This window comes from Rhinoderma darwinii, chromosome 4 (assembly GCF_050947455.1).
Source record: "Rhinoderma darwinii isolate aRhiDar2 chromosome 4, aRhiDar2.hap1, whole genome shotgun sequence".
In the NCBI taxonomy this organism is placed as follows: domain Eukaryota; kingdom Metazoa; phylum Chordata; class Amphibia; order Anura; family Rhinodermatidae; genus Rhinoderma; species Rhinoderma darwinii.
The window spans coordinates 377,339,755-377,356,495 of NC_134690.1; the positions used below are offsets into that span (position 1 = coordinate 377,339,755).

A 16,741-nucleotide genomic window follows, 5' to 3' on the forward strand; every position below is an offset into this window, starting at 1 on the left:
TTTTCTGCTAACTATTTTCTAACTTTTGCTTCTAAACTTCTAGAACGTCGGTGAATACTCATTTGGTCAATTACCTCTCTACTAACTCTCTAATGGAACGCTTAAAATTAAAAATTTGCATTAACCAAAGTATCTAATGATCTCATGTCAGCCAAATGTAATTGTCAATACTTACTTTTAATCCTGCTACAGCTACACCCAATACTGCTTCACACTCACTGCTCCTTTGGCTTAAAGGACAATGTCCTTTCTTGGGTTTCCTAGTATCTCTCTAACTGCTCTTTCAGTGGCTCTTTTTCTGACTCTACTTTCTTTCCCATTCACTTTATCTCTCAGTCGGGTTCCCCAAGGTTCAGTGCCGGGCTCCTTCTTGTTTTCTCTCTGCACAATTCAAGTTGGTTTCTAGTTCCCTATTCATGCTGATGACCAGTGCCGCACCTGCTATAAGGCGAGGTGAGCCGACAGCCTCAGGCGGCGCCACCTAGCTGAAAATGGGGGGGCAGCATTTTGAACCAGGGACGGACTGGACCGGGAGTAAGGGCATGCCTTATTTTACTTACCTGACGTGCCGTATGATGGGCACGTCTGTAAGAACACTCGCCCTCTTTGATGCTGTACGCAGCACGCGCCGCCAGAGAGCAGCAAGTCTGCAGAAGGAGCGGTCGAGAAGAGAAGTGACGAGATGCACAAGGTGAGTGGTGGCCTGTATTAAAAACTAAGCGCCACTTACAGCGCTCACGCTCCTGCCTTCAATAATTCAAAAGGTGTCGGTCGGCCATATATATATATATACAGTCCAAAGATAGATGAACACAGCACTGAAGTACTTCCAAAAAATCAGGCCATGTGCTCGTCACCAGGGGATGAATCAATTCCCCAATTCAGAATAGAGAGAAACATAGAACAAAGTAACGGCACCAGGACTTCAGAGTAGATGAAAGCAAAAGTGGATTTATTTACTTCAACACAGCAACGTTTCGATTCAACAGACATGAGAAAGGTTCCTGTTGAACCGAAACGTTGCTGTGTTGAGGTGAATAAATCCACCCTGCTTTCATCTACTCTGAAGTCCTGGTGCCGTTACTGTGTTCTATGTTTCTCTCTCTATGTATATATATATATATATATATATATATATATATATATATATATATATATAGTGAAGGAAATAAGTATTTGATCCCTTGCTGATTTTGTACGTTTGCCCACTGTCAAAGTCATAAACAGTCTAGAATTTTTAGGCTAGGTTAATTTTACCAGTGAGAGATAGATTATATTTAAAAAAAAACTGAAAATCACATAGTCAAAATTATATATATTTATTTGCATTGTGCACAGAGAAATAAGTATTTGATCTCCTACCAACCATTAAGAGTTCAGCCACCTCCAGACCAGTTACACGCTCCAAATCATTTTGGTGCCTCAATTAAAGACAGCTGTCTTAAATGGTCACCTGTATAAAAGACTCCTGTCCACAGACTCAATTAATCAGTCTGACTCTAACCTCTACAACATGGGCAACACGAAAGAGCTTTCTAAGGATGTCAGGGACAAGATCATAGACCTGCACAAGGCTGGAATGGGCAACAAAACCATAAGTAAGACGCTGGGTGAGAAGAAGACAACTGTTGGTGCAATAGTAAGAAAATGGAAGACATACAAAATGACTGTCAATCGACATCGATCTGGGGCTCCATGCAAAATCTCACCTCGTGGGGTATCCTTGATCCTGAGGAAGGTGAGAGCTCAGCCGAAAACTACACGGGGGGAACTTGGTAATGATCTCAAGGCAGCTGGGACCACAGTCACCAAGAAAACCATTGGTAACACATTACGCCGTAATGGATTAAAATCCTGCAGTGCCCGCAATGTCCCTCTGCTCAAGAAGGCACATGTACAGGCCCGTCTGAAGTTTGCAAATGAACATCTGGATGATTCTGAGAGTGATTGGGAGAAGGTGCTGTGGTCAGATGAGACTAAAATTGAGCTCTTTAGCATTAACTCAACTCGCCGTGTTTGGAGGAAGAGAAATGCTGCCTATGACCCAAAGAATACCATCCCGACTGTCAAGCATGGAGGTGGAAACATTATGTTTTGGGGGTGTTTCTCTGCTAAGGGCACAGGACTACTTCACCGCATCAATGGGAGAATGGATGGAGCCATGTACCGTCAAATCCTGAGTGACAACCTCCTTCCCTCCACTAGGACATTAAAAATGGCTCGTGGCTGGGTCTTCCAGCACGACAATGACCCGAAACATACAGCCAAGGCAAAGGAGAGGCTAAAAAAGAAGCACATTAAGGTCATGGAGTGGCTTAGCCAGTCTCCAGACCTTAATCCCATCGAAAACTTATGGAGGGAGCTGAAGATCCGAGTTGCCAAGCGACAGCCTCGAAATCTTAATGATTTACAGATGATCTGCAAAGAGGAGTGGGCCAAAATTCCATCTAACATGTGTGCAAACCTCATCATCAACTACAAAAAACGTCTGACTGCTGTGCTTGCCAACAAGGGTTTTGCCACCAAGTATTAAGTCTTGTTTGCCAAAGGGATCAAATACTTATTTCTCTGTACACAATGCAAATAAATATATATAATTTTGACAATGTGATTTTCTGTTTTTTTTTTTTATATAATCTATCTCTCACTGGTAAAATTAACCTAGCCTAAAAATTCTAGACTGTTCATGTCTTTGATAGTGGGCAAACTTACAAAATCAGCAAGGGATCAAATACTTATTTCCTTCACTGTATATATATTCTAGCGTCCATGGCCACGGGCCGTCGGGTTTACTCACCTCCCAACGCCCGCAGCCATGGATCTGTGAGCGCTGGTCTCCGTCTCCCTCCTAGGAGATGCCAGCGCTCACTTCCGCTCCGTTCGGCTGGGTTCCGTAGGGTGCGCGCGCACGCTCGTGCCCGGCCTTAAAGGCCTTAAATCGTCATCACTATCAACTGCCACGATTTCCTGGTCTATAAGAAGGCCGGTGGCCTTCTAATCCTTGCCTGAGCGTTGTTAGTCTTTCCCAGTCTGTCTCGCAATGGTCCCTTAGTGTCTCCCGTTCCAGCTGTTACCCGTGCCCTGTTACCGTTCCTGTATTCCGTATTGTTCTAGTTCCTGTGCCTACCAGCGTTGGAGTGTCATCTGCCACGTCAAGTGTCTTCTGCCACGTCAAGTGTCGTCTGCCACGTCAAGTGTCATCTGCCACGTCAAGTGTCTTCTGCCACGCCAAGTGTCATCTGCCACGTCAAGTGTCTTCCGCTTCATCAGATACAGCCCGCCACGTCTGGCGCCACCTGCCGCACCAGCCTCCATCCATGCTGAAGCCACAGCCACCACCCGGACTATTTCAGGTACCCAAGCATTACTGTCTGCCATTGACTTCCGCATAGACTGTGACCTGGTCAGCTGCCTCCCCGCTACGGCGGAGCGGCCTAGTGGGTCCACATACCCTGTGTCCGTGACTACGCTCAGGCCATGGAACCCGCTGGCCAGCCCAAGACCCCAGTACAGAAGATTCAGACAGAGATGCATGACCAACGCACACGTTAGGATCAACTCCTTGAGGCGGTGAATTCTATCCTGGTCCACCTGGATCTGCTCGCTGTTCCACCCCCGGTTCTTCCTCCTGAAGCTGTTGCCGTGCCACTGCCTGTTGCTCCCCCTGTTTGTTCCGGATCCTCAGTTCCTCTGCCCCTTCCTCCTCGCTATGACGGTGACGCCAGAGCATGTAGAGGATTTCTCAATCAATGCACGGTGCATTTTAGGCTACGGTCTCATCTCTTCCCCTCCGAGGAGGCAAAAGTGGCATTTATTATCTCCCTCCTCGCTGGCAAGGCCCTCGCATGGGCGAACCCAATCTTGGAGCAACAAGGACCTGTATCCGCGGACCTAGCCTTGTTCCTGCAGTCCTTTTGTGCCGTGTTCGAGGAGCCGGGTCAAACATCCTCTGCCGCAGCTACTCTGTTGACCCTCAAGCAAGAGGGCTCCACAGTAGGGGAGTATGCTATCTCCTTCCGTACCCTAGCAGCCGAGCTGGCATGGAACAATGAGGCACTGGTGGCGACCTTCTGGCAGGGACTGTCCTCTCACATCAAGGATGAACTGGCAGCCCGCGACCTTCCTTCTACCTTGGATGCCCTCATCCTGTTAGCCACCCGGGTTGATATGAGAATCCGGGAGCGCTCCCAAGAGGGTCGTCAGGAGAGCCGGGCCCACAGACCAGCACCCTCTGCCCAGAGACCACTATTGTCCACTCCTAGTGCACTACCTGAAGAACCCATGCAGGTAGACAGAGTCCGGTTATCTGAACAGGAGAAGCAGCGCAGACGCTCCTCTGGACTTTGTATGTATTGTGGCCTCAAGGGTCATTTTGTGCACAAATGCCCACAGAAACCGGGAAACTCCAGTACCTAGGGTTGGTTGGAGAGGCAACTCTAGGTGGAACGTCTCCAAACGTTAAAACCTCTTCCAAATTATCGATACCTGTGGCCATAGTCACCGGACAGACATCACATCCTTCCTCCGCCTATCTTGACTCTGGAGCGGCTGCTAATTTTATCCACCAGGATCTAGTGGATCGGTTTCAACTACCCACAGTCCGTCTGGAGAGACCCCTGGCAGTTGCCTCTGTGAATGGTCTACCGTTGCCTGATCCGATCATGCTCATCACTGAGCCGTTGAAACTACGGGTCGGAGCTCTTCACTCAGAACAGATCACCTTCCTGGTACTACCTAAGGCTATCAATCCTATCCTGCTGGGTCTGCCATGGCTCCGTCTACCCGCCCGGACACTCGACTGGAATTCTGGAGAGGTTCTTCAATGGGGTTCCAGATGCCATAGCCATTGCCTGTCACAAGTCCGTCCTGTTGTGCCCCCTCTGCCTCAGTCACTCTCCGATCTACCTTCTCAGTATGCCAGTTTTGTGGATGTCTTTTGCAAACGAGAGGCTGAGACGTTGCCTCCACATCGGAATTATGACTGTCCCATTGAACTGGTTCCCAATGCTTCTCTTTCCCGTGGACGAGTATATCCTCTCTCCTTGCCAGAGACTTTATCGATGTCAGCCTATATCAAGGAGAACTTGGAGAGGGGTTTTATTCGAAAATCTACCTCCCCGGCCGGGGCAGGCTTCTTCTTCGTTAAAAAGAGAGATGGATCTCTCCGACCCTGCATTGACTACCGTGGTCTCAATCAGATCACGGTCAAGAACAAATACCCGTTGCCACTCATTTCCGAGCTATTTGAGCGTATACGAGGAGCCAAAATTTTTTCCAAGCTAGATCTGCGGGGGGCCTATAATCTAATCCGGATTCGCCGGGGTGACGAATGGAAGACGGCATTTAACACCCGCGATGGGCACTACGAATACCTAGTGATGCCCTTCGGACTGTGTAACGCTCCCACAGTATTTCAGGAGATCGTTAATGATATCTTCCGAGATCTCCTCTATATGTGTGTTGTAGTTTATCTCGATAATATTCTAATTTTCTCCCCAGATCTGATGACCCATCGGAGGCATGTTCGTCAAGTTCTTCTGCGACTAAGAGAGAATCGCTTGTATGCCAAGTTAGAGAAATGCACCTTTGAAAAGAGGTCTTTGCCCTTCCTGGGCTATGTCATCTCGGATCAAGGCCTTAAAGGTAATGTGTCGCTAGAAAAACATTATTTTTTTTTTTTTAGTTAAACAGTTGGTGTATAGGTGATTAGACATTGTTCTAATTTTTTTATTTTTTTCACGAGTCAGGAAATATTATAAATTAGATTCTAATTTATAATATTTCCCAGCGCTGGTCAATAGATGGAGCAATTCCCAAAATTGCAGCATTGCATGTGGTAAAGCAACTACATTGCTTTATGCTGCAAAATTTGAGAAAACTCACTCGCTCTAGTGAGCTCTCAGAACCCCCCCTCCTTTATCCTGGCTAGTTCCGGGAGAAACGAGGGGATTGAACGGTCAAACCTCCTACACTGTGTGTCGCCATTTTTTGAGCTAACACACAGTGTAGTAGGTTTACATACAGTAGTAAACACACACTAAAACACGAACATACATAGAAATTACTTACCTGCTCCTGCCGTCACCACTCCCTCCGGTCCGTCCGGTCCGTCTGCTACCGCCGCTCCAAGTGCACAAGTCCGGAAGCCGCGACCGGAAGTAGTAATCTTACTGTCCGGCCGCAACTTCCGGTCCACAGGAAAATGGCGTCGGACGTCGCACAGTTCAACTTGGACCGTGTGGGAGCGGCGCATGCGCCGTTCCCACACAGACGGCGTACAGCATAGTGGATGGAACGGGCCCCGTTCGCATTCACTATGGGACTGTAGCTGCCGTATTCCATGCCTGTATGTGTCGTTAATCGACACATACAGAAATGGAAAAAAAAATGGCAGCCCCCATAGGGAAGAAAAAGTGAAAAAATAAAAAAAAATGAAACACAAACACACAAATAAATTAAAAAATGTTTAATAACACACTAAAGTCAAATTGATGTAAAAAAAAAATTTTCCGTGACACTGGTCCTTTAAGATGGACCCTGAGAAATTAAAGTCTGTCCTGGAATGGCCACGTCCTCAAGGCCTAAGGGCCATACAGCGGTTCCTGGGTTTCGCCAATTTCTACCGGCAGTTTATTCCAAACTTTTCTTCTCTGACGGCCCCCATCTCTACCCTTACCAAGAAGGGTGTGAACGCCAAGGTATGGACTCCAGAGGCAGAGTCCGCATTCATTAGCCTCAAGAAAGCCTTCACTTCAGCTTCAATCCTCCATCACCCTGACGTATCTCGGCAGTTCTCACTAGAAGTGGACGCTTCCTCTGTTGGTGCAGGCACACTTCTGTTCCAGAGGAGCTCCAAAGGAAAGGCAGTTGTATGTGGCTACTATTCAAGACTGTTTACTTCTGCTGAGCGCAATTACTCCATTGGAGATCGGGAGCTACTGGCTATCAAATTGGCCCTGGAGGAGTGGAGACATCTTCTGGAGGGCGCTGCTCACCCCATCCTGATCTTCACCGACCACAAGAACCTCACCTACCTTCAGTCCGCTCAAAGACTGAATCCTCGTCAAGCCAGGTGGTCACTGTTCTTCACCCGTTTCCAATTTCTGCTCCACTACCGTCCCGCTGACAAGAATGTGAGGGCCGATGCCCTGTCCAGATCATTTGAGATGGAAGACACGGTGGAGTCCCTTCAGACGATCATAGACCCATCCTGCGTTGTCAACGCCAATCCTCTGCAGCTTAGAAATATCCCTCCAGGGAGAACTTTTGTTCGGTTGGCAGACAGAAAAAGAATTCTCCGCTGGGGACACAGTTATAAACTAGCTGGGCACGCCGGTGTCCGTAAAACCCAAGACCTGATTGCTCGTCACTTTTGGTGGCCCACGCTACCTAAGGATGTTCTGGACTTTGTCTCTGCTTGCACGGTCTGTGCCTCTAATAAATTGACTTACTCCAAGCCTGCCGGCCTGCTTCAGCCTCTGCCTGTACCCAGTGCCCCCTGGCAGCACATCGCTATGGACTTCGTCACAGACCTTCCTCTCTCAGCAGGATGCAACACCATCTGGGTGGTGGTGGACCGGTTCTCTAAGATGGCACATTTTATCCCGCTGACCGGCCTACCCTTTGCTCCCCGACTGGCGAGTCTCTTCATTCAGCACATCTTTCGCTTGTATGGCTTGCCTCTTCACATTGTGTCCGACCGGGGGGTTCAGTTTACCTCTAAGTTCTGGAGAGCCCTCTGTAAACTCCTGGATGTGAGTTTGGACTTTTCCTCTGCCTATCACCCCAAGTCCAATGGGCAAGTTGAGAGGATCAACCAGATCATGGAAAATTATCACCGCCACTTCATCTCTTCACAGCACGATAACTGGGTACAGCTTCTTCCATGGGCCGAGTTTTCTTACAACAACCACACAAGTGAGTCCACCACTTCCACTCCGTTTCACATTGTGTACAGTCAACATCCCAGAGTTCCTCTTCCTGTATCAACTTCATCTCAGGTACCCGCTGTTGACTCTGCATATGGGGACTTCCTGCAAATCTGGCAACAGACCTGGTCCTCTATTTTGCTGGCGGTGGATCGCATGAAGCGAAAGGCAGATACCAAGAGAAGAGAGCCGCCTCAGTATCTTCCTGGGACTAAAGTCTGGCTGTCCTCTCGCAACATTCGCTTGAGGGTGCCTTCATACAAGTTTGCTCCCAGGTTCCTTGGTCCTTTCGAGATCCTGCAACAAATTAACCCTGTCTCCTATAAGCTGCGGCTGCCTCCTACCCTCAGAATCCCTAACTCCTTCCATGTGTCCCTCCTGAAACCAGTGGTCCTGAACCGCTACAGCAAGACTTCTAGTTCCACAGTTGCTCCCACCGGTCCTTCTGATGTATTCGAGGTAAAGGAGATCCTGGACTGCAAAAGGGTAGGAGGAAGGACTTTCTATTTGGTGGACTGGAGAGGGTTTGGTCCTGAGGAGAGGTCCTGGGAGCCAGAAGAGAACCTCAGCGCCCCTGCTCTTATTAAAAAGTTCCTCTCTCACTCTGGCCCCAAGAAGAGGGGGCGTAAGAGGGGGGAAACTGTAGCGTCCATGGCCGCGGGCCGTCGGGTTTACTCACCTCCCGACGCCCGCAGCCATGGATCTGTGGGTTCCGTAGGGTGCGCGCGCACGCTCGTGCCCGGCCTTAAAGGCCTTAAATCGTCATCACTATCTACTGCCACGATTTCCTGGTCTATAAGAAGGCCGGTGGCCTTCTAATCCTTGCCTGAGCGTTGTTAGTCTTTCCCAGTCTGTCTCGCAATGGTCCCTTAGTGTCTCCCGTTCCAGCTGTTACCCGTGCCCTGTTACCGTTCCTGTATTCCGTATTGTTCTAGTTCCTGTGCCTACCAGCGTTGGAGTGTCATCTGCCACGTCAAGTGTCTTCTGCCACGTCAAGTGTCATCTGCCACGTCAAGTGTCATCTGCCACGTCAAGTGTCTTCTGCCACACCAAGTGTCATCTGCTTAATCAGATACTGCCCGCCACGTCTGGCGCCACCTCCTGCACCTGCCTCCATCCGTGCTGAAGCCACAGCCACCGCCCGGACTGTTTCAGGTACCCAAGCATTACTGTCTGCCATTGACTTCCGCATAGACTCTGACCTGGGCAGCTGCCTCCCCTCTACGGCGGAGCGGCCTAGTGGGTCCACATACCCTGTGTCCGTGACATATATATATATATACACTACCGTTCAAAAGTTTGGGGTCACCCAGACAATTTTGTGTTTTCCATGAAAACTCACACTTATATTTATCAGATGAGTTACAAAATGACTAGAAAATATAGTCAAGACATTGACAAGGTTAGAAATAATGATTTTTATTTGAAATAATAATTTTCTCCTTCAAACTTTGCTTTCGTCAAAGAATGCTCCATTTGCAGCAATTACAGCATTGCAGACCTTTGGCATTCTAGCTGTTAATTTGCTGAGGTAATCAGGAGAAATTTCACCCCATACTTCCAGAAGGCCCTTCCAGAAGTTGAACTTCCCTGAGAGGCCGGCACAATAACCTAGTGCAGGTCCCTCAGGAGGGGGAGTAATCTTAATGGTCAAATTACCAATAATTAACTCTGTATGCACCAGGAAAAATATATATACCATGCCACAAAGTGAGATAACCACCCCGGCATGCAAGATAGTTTATTTAAAATATATGCACTGGAATACCAAGAAAATCATAGTATGCATGCCATAATCCATAATGGAAACCACATATTTTCATGGTTAAAAACAACAATATTAAACTGCACGCCAATCTGTCCCTATCCACTCCCTATATTCAACCAAATATATCACATGCAATATAATAAAACAGAATACATGTGTGTGTGTATATATATATATATATATATATATATATATATATATAATATATGTATATATACTAGTTTAATGCTCAGGACTATATAGAAAATCTGTGATATATGTGCAAAATTATGTGTCAGGAAAAACATGTGCTAAGAGATGCAGAAATGTTATGAAATAACATGTGTGTAGTTTCACAAAAAAAAGAGTAAATTTGTGTGTATCTACAAATATCTCATAGTAGTAAAATTTAAGCACAACTGTGCCTTGTGAAGTTGTAATATAGAAGGAATGGGTGCAAATTAAATGTGTGAATGTGTGAGTGTTTGTATATATCAAATATCATGTGGGTGCAGTACCAGTGACTGAGTAAATATATTAGGTTATCAGTGTCCTGCTGTTTCCCTAACGGTCATTCACTTTTGTGGGAGTTACGAAAACAGTGTAGCAAAGCGAGCTCAGCTGTTTCCGTAACTCCTGCCCCCTCTCCACTGATTCTGTGCGGCCACTTCGAAAGGCAGGATGGGGTAGAGGGTGATAGGTGTAGGTCCCAAAGGTGGGATGCCATAAATGTATAAGATGGGAATACCCCTTTAATTATTCCCCTTTAAGACTCTACTCATGGGTAATAATGATTTTAACTCAATTACTTCTATAAAAGCAAATCCCTATCTAACTAATTTATTAGCTGCATCATCACTTATTCTCTGAGCATAGATCAATCACCTTTACAGTGTGTCTTTTAAATTCCACAATACACCAGAGCAGTATTCACAACATGCAATCGAGCCGGTGTCTGCTGGGTGTCACTGGTAGTAGGCCACAGAAACCGTGAAAACTTTGGAAAGACTTAATTAATCTTAGAGCATTTGTTGAATCCCTGAGATAATTCATGGTGAGTAGTTTTCTTTAGTTTATAGGTGTTGACTATTGTGTGATACTCTGAAATATGAATTCCTTGAATTTAACCATTATATAGACCTCATAATAGTTATTTAACTTGTTATGTTGATAAATGTAGGTAACTTAATGTCACTTCTATATCTTATACAGTAACTGATGAATGAAAGTAAAAAAAATAAGAGTAATGTATCGTATCATACTTGAACTGCATGAATTAGAATGCTTGTCAACTTTAAAGAGACATTTATGGCAAAGACATAGCAAAAAATGTCTGACATGTGAGTGTGACACCTCTGGATCCCCATTTATTTAGAAAATGGGGGATCCTTGTTTTGCAATGAGAGGTGGCCAGCAGAATTTGTGCAGCTCTCACCATTCAAGTCTATGGTAGAAACAGAAACAGCCAGGCAAGCTATTAAGACTCATGCATATGGAAATGGGGAGGAATACCACATAATACGATATGCGATGGGGCGTGCCGCAATTTGTTTCTTGCAGAGTAACACAGAAGTTACACAGAGGTACAGGAGGTACCTATGGGATTCTATTGACACTTTATTACAGATACATACCTCACCTCATAAAACAACAGTGTGTGTATGAAACCTCAGTCTCAGTCCAAAACACTGGCAAAATGTCATACCACTAACACACCTAAAAAAAATCGCAATGAAAATGGGATGTAAATACAAATTTTGCCACAATGGCCATCAGGGTCACATCTAGATTTGTTATAAAGACAATTTTAGGAAAATGTTCCTAGACCTGCTACCATGGAAAAAAACAATAACTATTTAATGCCGCAATTATCAGTGGGAGAAAAACAGTGGGACACAAAACGAGTCAGAATATACTGATCTTTTCTTCTTGCTGAAACCTTCTTGTATACAAATACTGACACTGACACGTCCCTGCTCTCTTTGCCATCTTCCCACCTTTCACCCTACTTATCTGTCATGTCTGCTCACTACCTTAGTTACAGACCTGTGCCCTCTGTGTCTACTTAAAAGAAAACTAAACGTAGAAATTAATGATAATAATAAACAGAATATAAATTATTTGTCATTCTATAGGATTTGTTCTTCCATATGAATTTATACAGCCTCTGAAACAGTTTTGTTGAAGTCTTACTGAGAACACAAGGGTAATTTTCTCCTTATCTCCTCCATTTTTGCCTGGTAGACAGTGGGGGGTTGGGACTTGGAAAGGGATGGGGTTTAATATTTTATGTCTCCCAGTGGAGACAGAGTTGTGGGGCTTCTGCTGCAGCCAGTTGTCTTACAGTCAGACACAGGGTTCTGAGAAGAAAAAGAAGGAGGACATTGCTGATTCTCTAGAAAACATATAGAAAAAAATAGATAAAAGTATATATATTTATTTTTATTTCTCACTTTTAACTGCTATATGAGCCAGAATAGGATCAAAGTAAAGGGGAAGATTGAAGAGGTTGTCCAATGAAAAGGCAAGCTATTTATTATTTTACTTTTGTAAGATTAAAAAAACTAATATACTTTAGTTTTCCAACCGGCAGGGATTGCAGGTTTTCAGTCTTGGTGGACCTGGTAGTTTGGAGCTGCCGTTGTTGCTGTGATATGGGATCTGGTGGAAGGAGTTCCCACCTTTCCTCTTTGTGTCAATGACGCGGATGAATGAGCTGGCTGCCTGGCTCAATACATCATCTAAGCCAGCCCCTTCACTGTCATGGCTGATTCAGAGACTGAGAAGGGGGCTTGCTGAGCTACTGAATATAAAAACATGGCAAAGCATGAACTTTTATAAAAAGTTAGAAAAAGCAGGACAATTGTAAAAATAAAAATATAAATGCATTATAAAAATATAATATTTTAATAGTACACAATGTGGCACAATCATAGGGTAATAACAATAAATAGCTCAAAACATGGTTTGATTTTTACACTAAAGCATGGCTTAAAAACGTATAATCCAAACTTTTTATCACAGTTATTATTTAAGAGATCACAACCACTGGGTGACATAGACACATATAGCATAGAAATCTCATGACAGATTATCGTGAAATCTTGTTTTTTTTCAAAGCTGGTCATCTCATGCCCCACATCTCAGGATATGTTGAGATAAGAGGAAAGGTAAGGAAGGGCACATCCTTACACAAGTCCAATTTAAATCAATGGGCTATCCATATAATGCACAGATGTTCTGGGTCGATTCCTGCCGGTGTTTATACACATACGTTGGTATTGGAAGATTTACCACTTTCACCGACATGATTACATGTGACAGTGACAGTGCGCCTGATCAGTTCTGGAAAGTGAAGAAGCATTAGGCATTTTACTCTGTTCATTTTAAAAAATATTGCCACTTGGACATAAAACTGATGTATAACGGCGCTGTATAACTGCTTGATGCAGACTAATCCACCAATTTTTGGTGGCACTATTATTAGCAATTAGATATATGCAAAATAATAAGTGACATCTCAGCCATGATGTCTGTATGAGCAGGCAGCGGCACGCTATCAGCAACAGGATTCAAATTTAAATCTATTTATTTGATTAAAAAAACCTGTCACTTAGACATAGGCTGAAGTATAACAGCGCTGTATAAATGCAAATTCTTGCTGGCAGTATTAAATATATGCAAAACAAGGAGTGACGTCTGTATAAGCAGGCAGCAGCACCCTATCAGCACTAGGATCAATATCACTGAAGATTTGTGAATGATGTGATGAAGATTGGTGATTCACAAATTATTGTAAGAATTGTATAGCTGCACCAGCACTCACTTGCAGCAATGGCTGCCTGCCTTGCTAACTGTAACACTGGCACTGATGGATTACTATCTCTCTCTAAAATCTCTCTAGCAAATTATTGTAAATATAACTATCGATTTTCTTCTCCTCACTATGAAACACACTCACTGACACTGATCCACTATCTATCTGTTTTCTGTTTATCTCTCACTCTCTGTCTGACGTCTTCTCTCTCCTATCTTTTTCCCCACAACAGCATTTTGTGGTTGGGCTATTTATAGTGGCTATAACTTATTTGACTTTCATCAGTGACTCACACCTATACCCCCCATGGTTGGCTGTGCTAGAGGGAGGGCTAGCTACAAGGTATTAGGGGGAAAGCCGCATGGCCACCACCCAAAGTCATGTGATCCTTCTTCTTTGTCTTTTTGTCTTCTTCTGATCTGTAAAATGGTGGATGACATTTTGAGCAATTGGTGCAAGAGAAATATGGAATATTTTAGATTCGCAAAAATCCAAAACTTTTGAGAAATTCCAAATAAATTTGATTTATGTAGAACCGATTCACTCATCTCTAGTCAACACCTCCTTATTAAATTAAATAAATGATCTGCCTGCATGTGAAGTTTCAAAGAATGTTTCTCCTTCCGTAATATTACATTGACCTGGACATGAATATTGGAGCTCAAGGAAATAATAGATCAAGGAGAGCACCATATCCCAGAACCCTCTAGAGAACCCCAATGGAGATATATTAATGTTAATATTGGAAACCCATAAGGCCAATAAGCTATATTGCAGTGTAGAAGGTAATAATTACTCTTATCTGAACAGGAAGTATGAGGCTATTTTTATTAAGTGTAAAATAAAAGTCTATTTCTTGCTGCTGGTTTATAATACTTTAATGTCCCTGATAAATTCCAGGAATATGTTTTTATTCTGTCATCCAAGCTAACTGAGTGATAATATATTCAACGTGTTTTCTCATGTCGTTTTATGTTGTTACATTGCGTACAGTGTTAAATAAATTACATCATTGGCTATGATTTTTTACACTTTGTTACAGTATAAAAAATAAAAAATAAAGTATAAAAAAAAGGACTCTTTTAGAAGTAATTGTCTCATAAAGTAACCAATTTTCATATTGAATGCAGCCTGGTGATCAACTGATCATCGCAAATGCTTGTTCATCAGCTGACCGTTGCCCTGTTTATACAGACAACACCAAAAACAACAAACAATATAGTGCTAGACCGGGTGGGCTTATTTTTTAAAAAGGTAAATCTTTATATCATGATATAAAAATTGATAAGATGAGACAATGCAGACATAGAAACGGTGGATGAAGCAGGTCAGACTATTTAATAATAATATAAAGTTTTACACGTATGTGAACATAATACACACAAGACAATTCACAAAATATATACATTAAAGTGAAAGTGCAAATATTAGTAATTATCCTGTTACACAGCAGGAAAAAATGTGTAAATGCTTTAAAGTTATAGAGACACACCAGACCTCTAAATAAAAGTATATAGATAGAGCAGTATGACTCATATATAAAGTGCATAGAGAGAACTTGAAAAGGCTAAGGTCCTGTGAACACCCACCACATCCGTTTCGCCAACGGCTTCGTCATTTACACACGGCAATGATCGAGAATGAGCATTCATATAAACGCTCATTTGCCCGATCATTGACCCATGTAAAAGGGCCTTTAGCTAAGTTCTTGAACTTAGATGCGATTAATAATAGCTGGATCCTGCATATCGACCAACCCTTACCATAGCCGTCAGTCCCACTGACCTGACGGATTCGACTTTGACTGCAAAATACAGCTTTTATGTATACAGGATACATAGAAGTTGTATCTAAAAAATAAAAAAAAATTGTAATAAAAAAATTCAAAAGATGTTCAAAATAAAATCAAACATTTATTAAACAAATACATTGAATTTAAAAGTTTACATAGTCATTATATATAAACAGTAATCAGTAATCTCCTAAAATTCCCCTAGTGGTGGCTGCAGGCTTCTAACATTTTTATCATTTAAAGAGGCTCTGTCACCACATTATAAGTGCCCTATCTCCTATATAAGGAGATCGGCGCTATAATGTAGGTAACAGTAATGCTAAAAAGTACCTAAAAAAAACTATCTATTTTTACCACTTTATTAGCGATTTTGGTTTATACTAATGAGTTTCTTAATGCCCAAGTGGGCGTGTTTTTACTTTCGACCAAGTGGGCGTTGTACAGAGGAGTGTATGACGCTGACCAATCAGTGACCAATCAGCGTCATGCACTCCTCTCCATTCATTTACACAGCAGCATCGCGTTCTTACTAGAACGCGATGTGCAGCCACATACACAGACATTAACGTCTCGCGAGATTACGAGGTAAACAAGATTTCGTTTCCCTTGCTGGAAATCTCACAGAAAAGATTCAGAAGTGTCAGGATTCTGAATACACATGACGTCCTGGCTGGAGGTCATGTATATTCATTATAAGGACACTTCATTAACGTTAATGTCTGTGTATGTGGCTGCACATCGTGTTCTAGTAAGAACGCGATGCTGCTGTGTAAATTAATGGAGAGAAGTGCATGACGCTGATTGGTCACTTATTGGTCAGCGTCATACACTCTGTACAACGCCCACTTGGTTGAAAGTAAAAACACGCCCACTTGGGCATTAAGGAACTCATTAGCATAAAGCTAAAAATCGCTAATAAAGTGTTTTAAAATAGATCGTTTTTCGAAATAAAAAGCATCACTGTCGCCTACATTATAGCGCCGAACTCCTTATGTAGGAGATACGGCACTTATAATGTGGTGACAGAGCCTCTTTAACTATGCGTCTACAAAAGGGATTTAGAGCTCCAACCACTATATAGATATATTAAGAAATTATTCAGCACAGAAATTTGGAACTATTTAGATGTTTTTTTAATAAAAAACGGTATTCAAGGGTGGACATTCACTTAAAATAAACAGTGATGCCTACATATCACTAAAACATCATTTTCATATAAATGTTTATAATGTAATAATATATAAATAATTATTCTAATTTTTTTTATCAGAAAAGTATGTTGTAAAAACAAAAGCATAAAATAGATATGATGAGTAATAACAGAAATATACATACAGTTTATTAGTCACCAAGACATCAAAAAACAAATTGGTGCTTGACGTTTCCATTGTATCCGTACTAAACAGCAGAATGTAATGTCCATAAACTTTAACAAGGTAAATAAAATGTTATTGTTA

General features: G+C 43.1%; 1 protein-coding gene across 1 annotated transcript in view; it reads right to left on the reverse strand.

The window, feature by feature from the left end:
* Positions 1–231: 231 nt before the first annotated feature.
* LOC142760567 (uncharacterized) overlaps positions 232–16,741 on the reverse strand; it is a 115,314-nt gene continuing 98,804 nt past the window's right edge. Inside the window, exon 2 of the mRNA XM_075863756.1 lies at positions 232–381. Within this exon, the coding sequence (XP_075719871.1) occupies positions 232–381 (150 nt within the window). The remainder of the gene's footprint in view (positions 382–16,741) is intronic.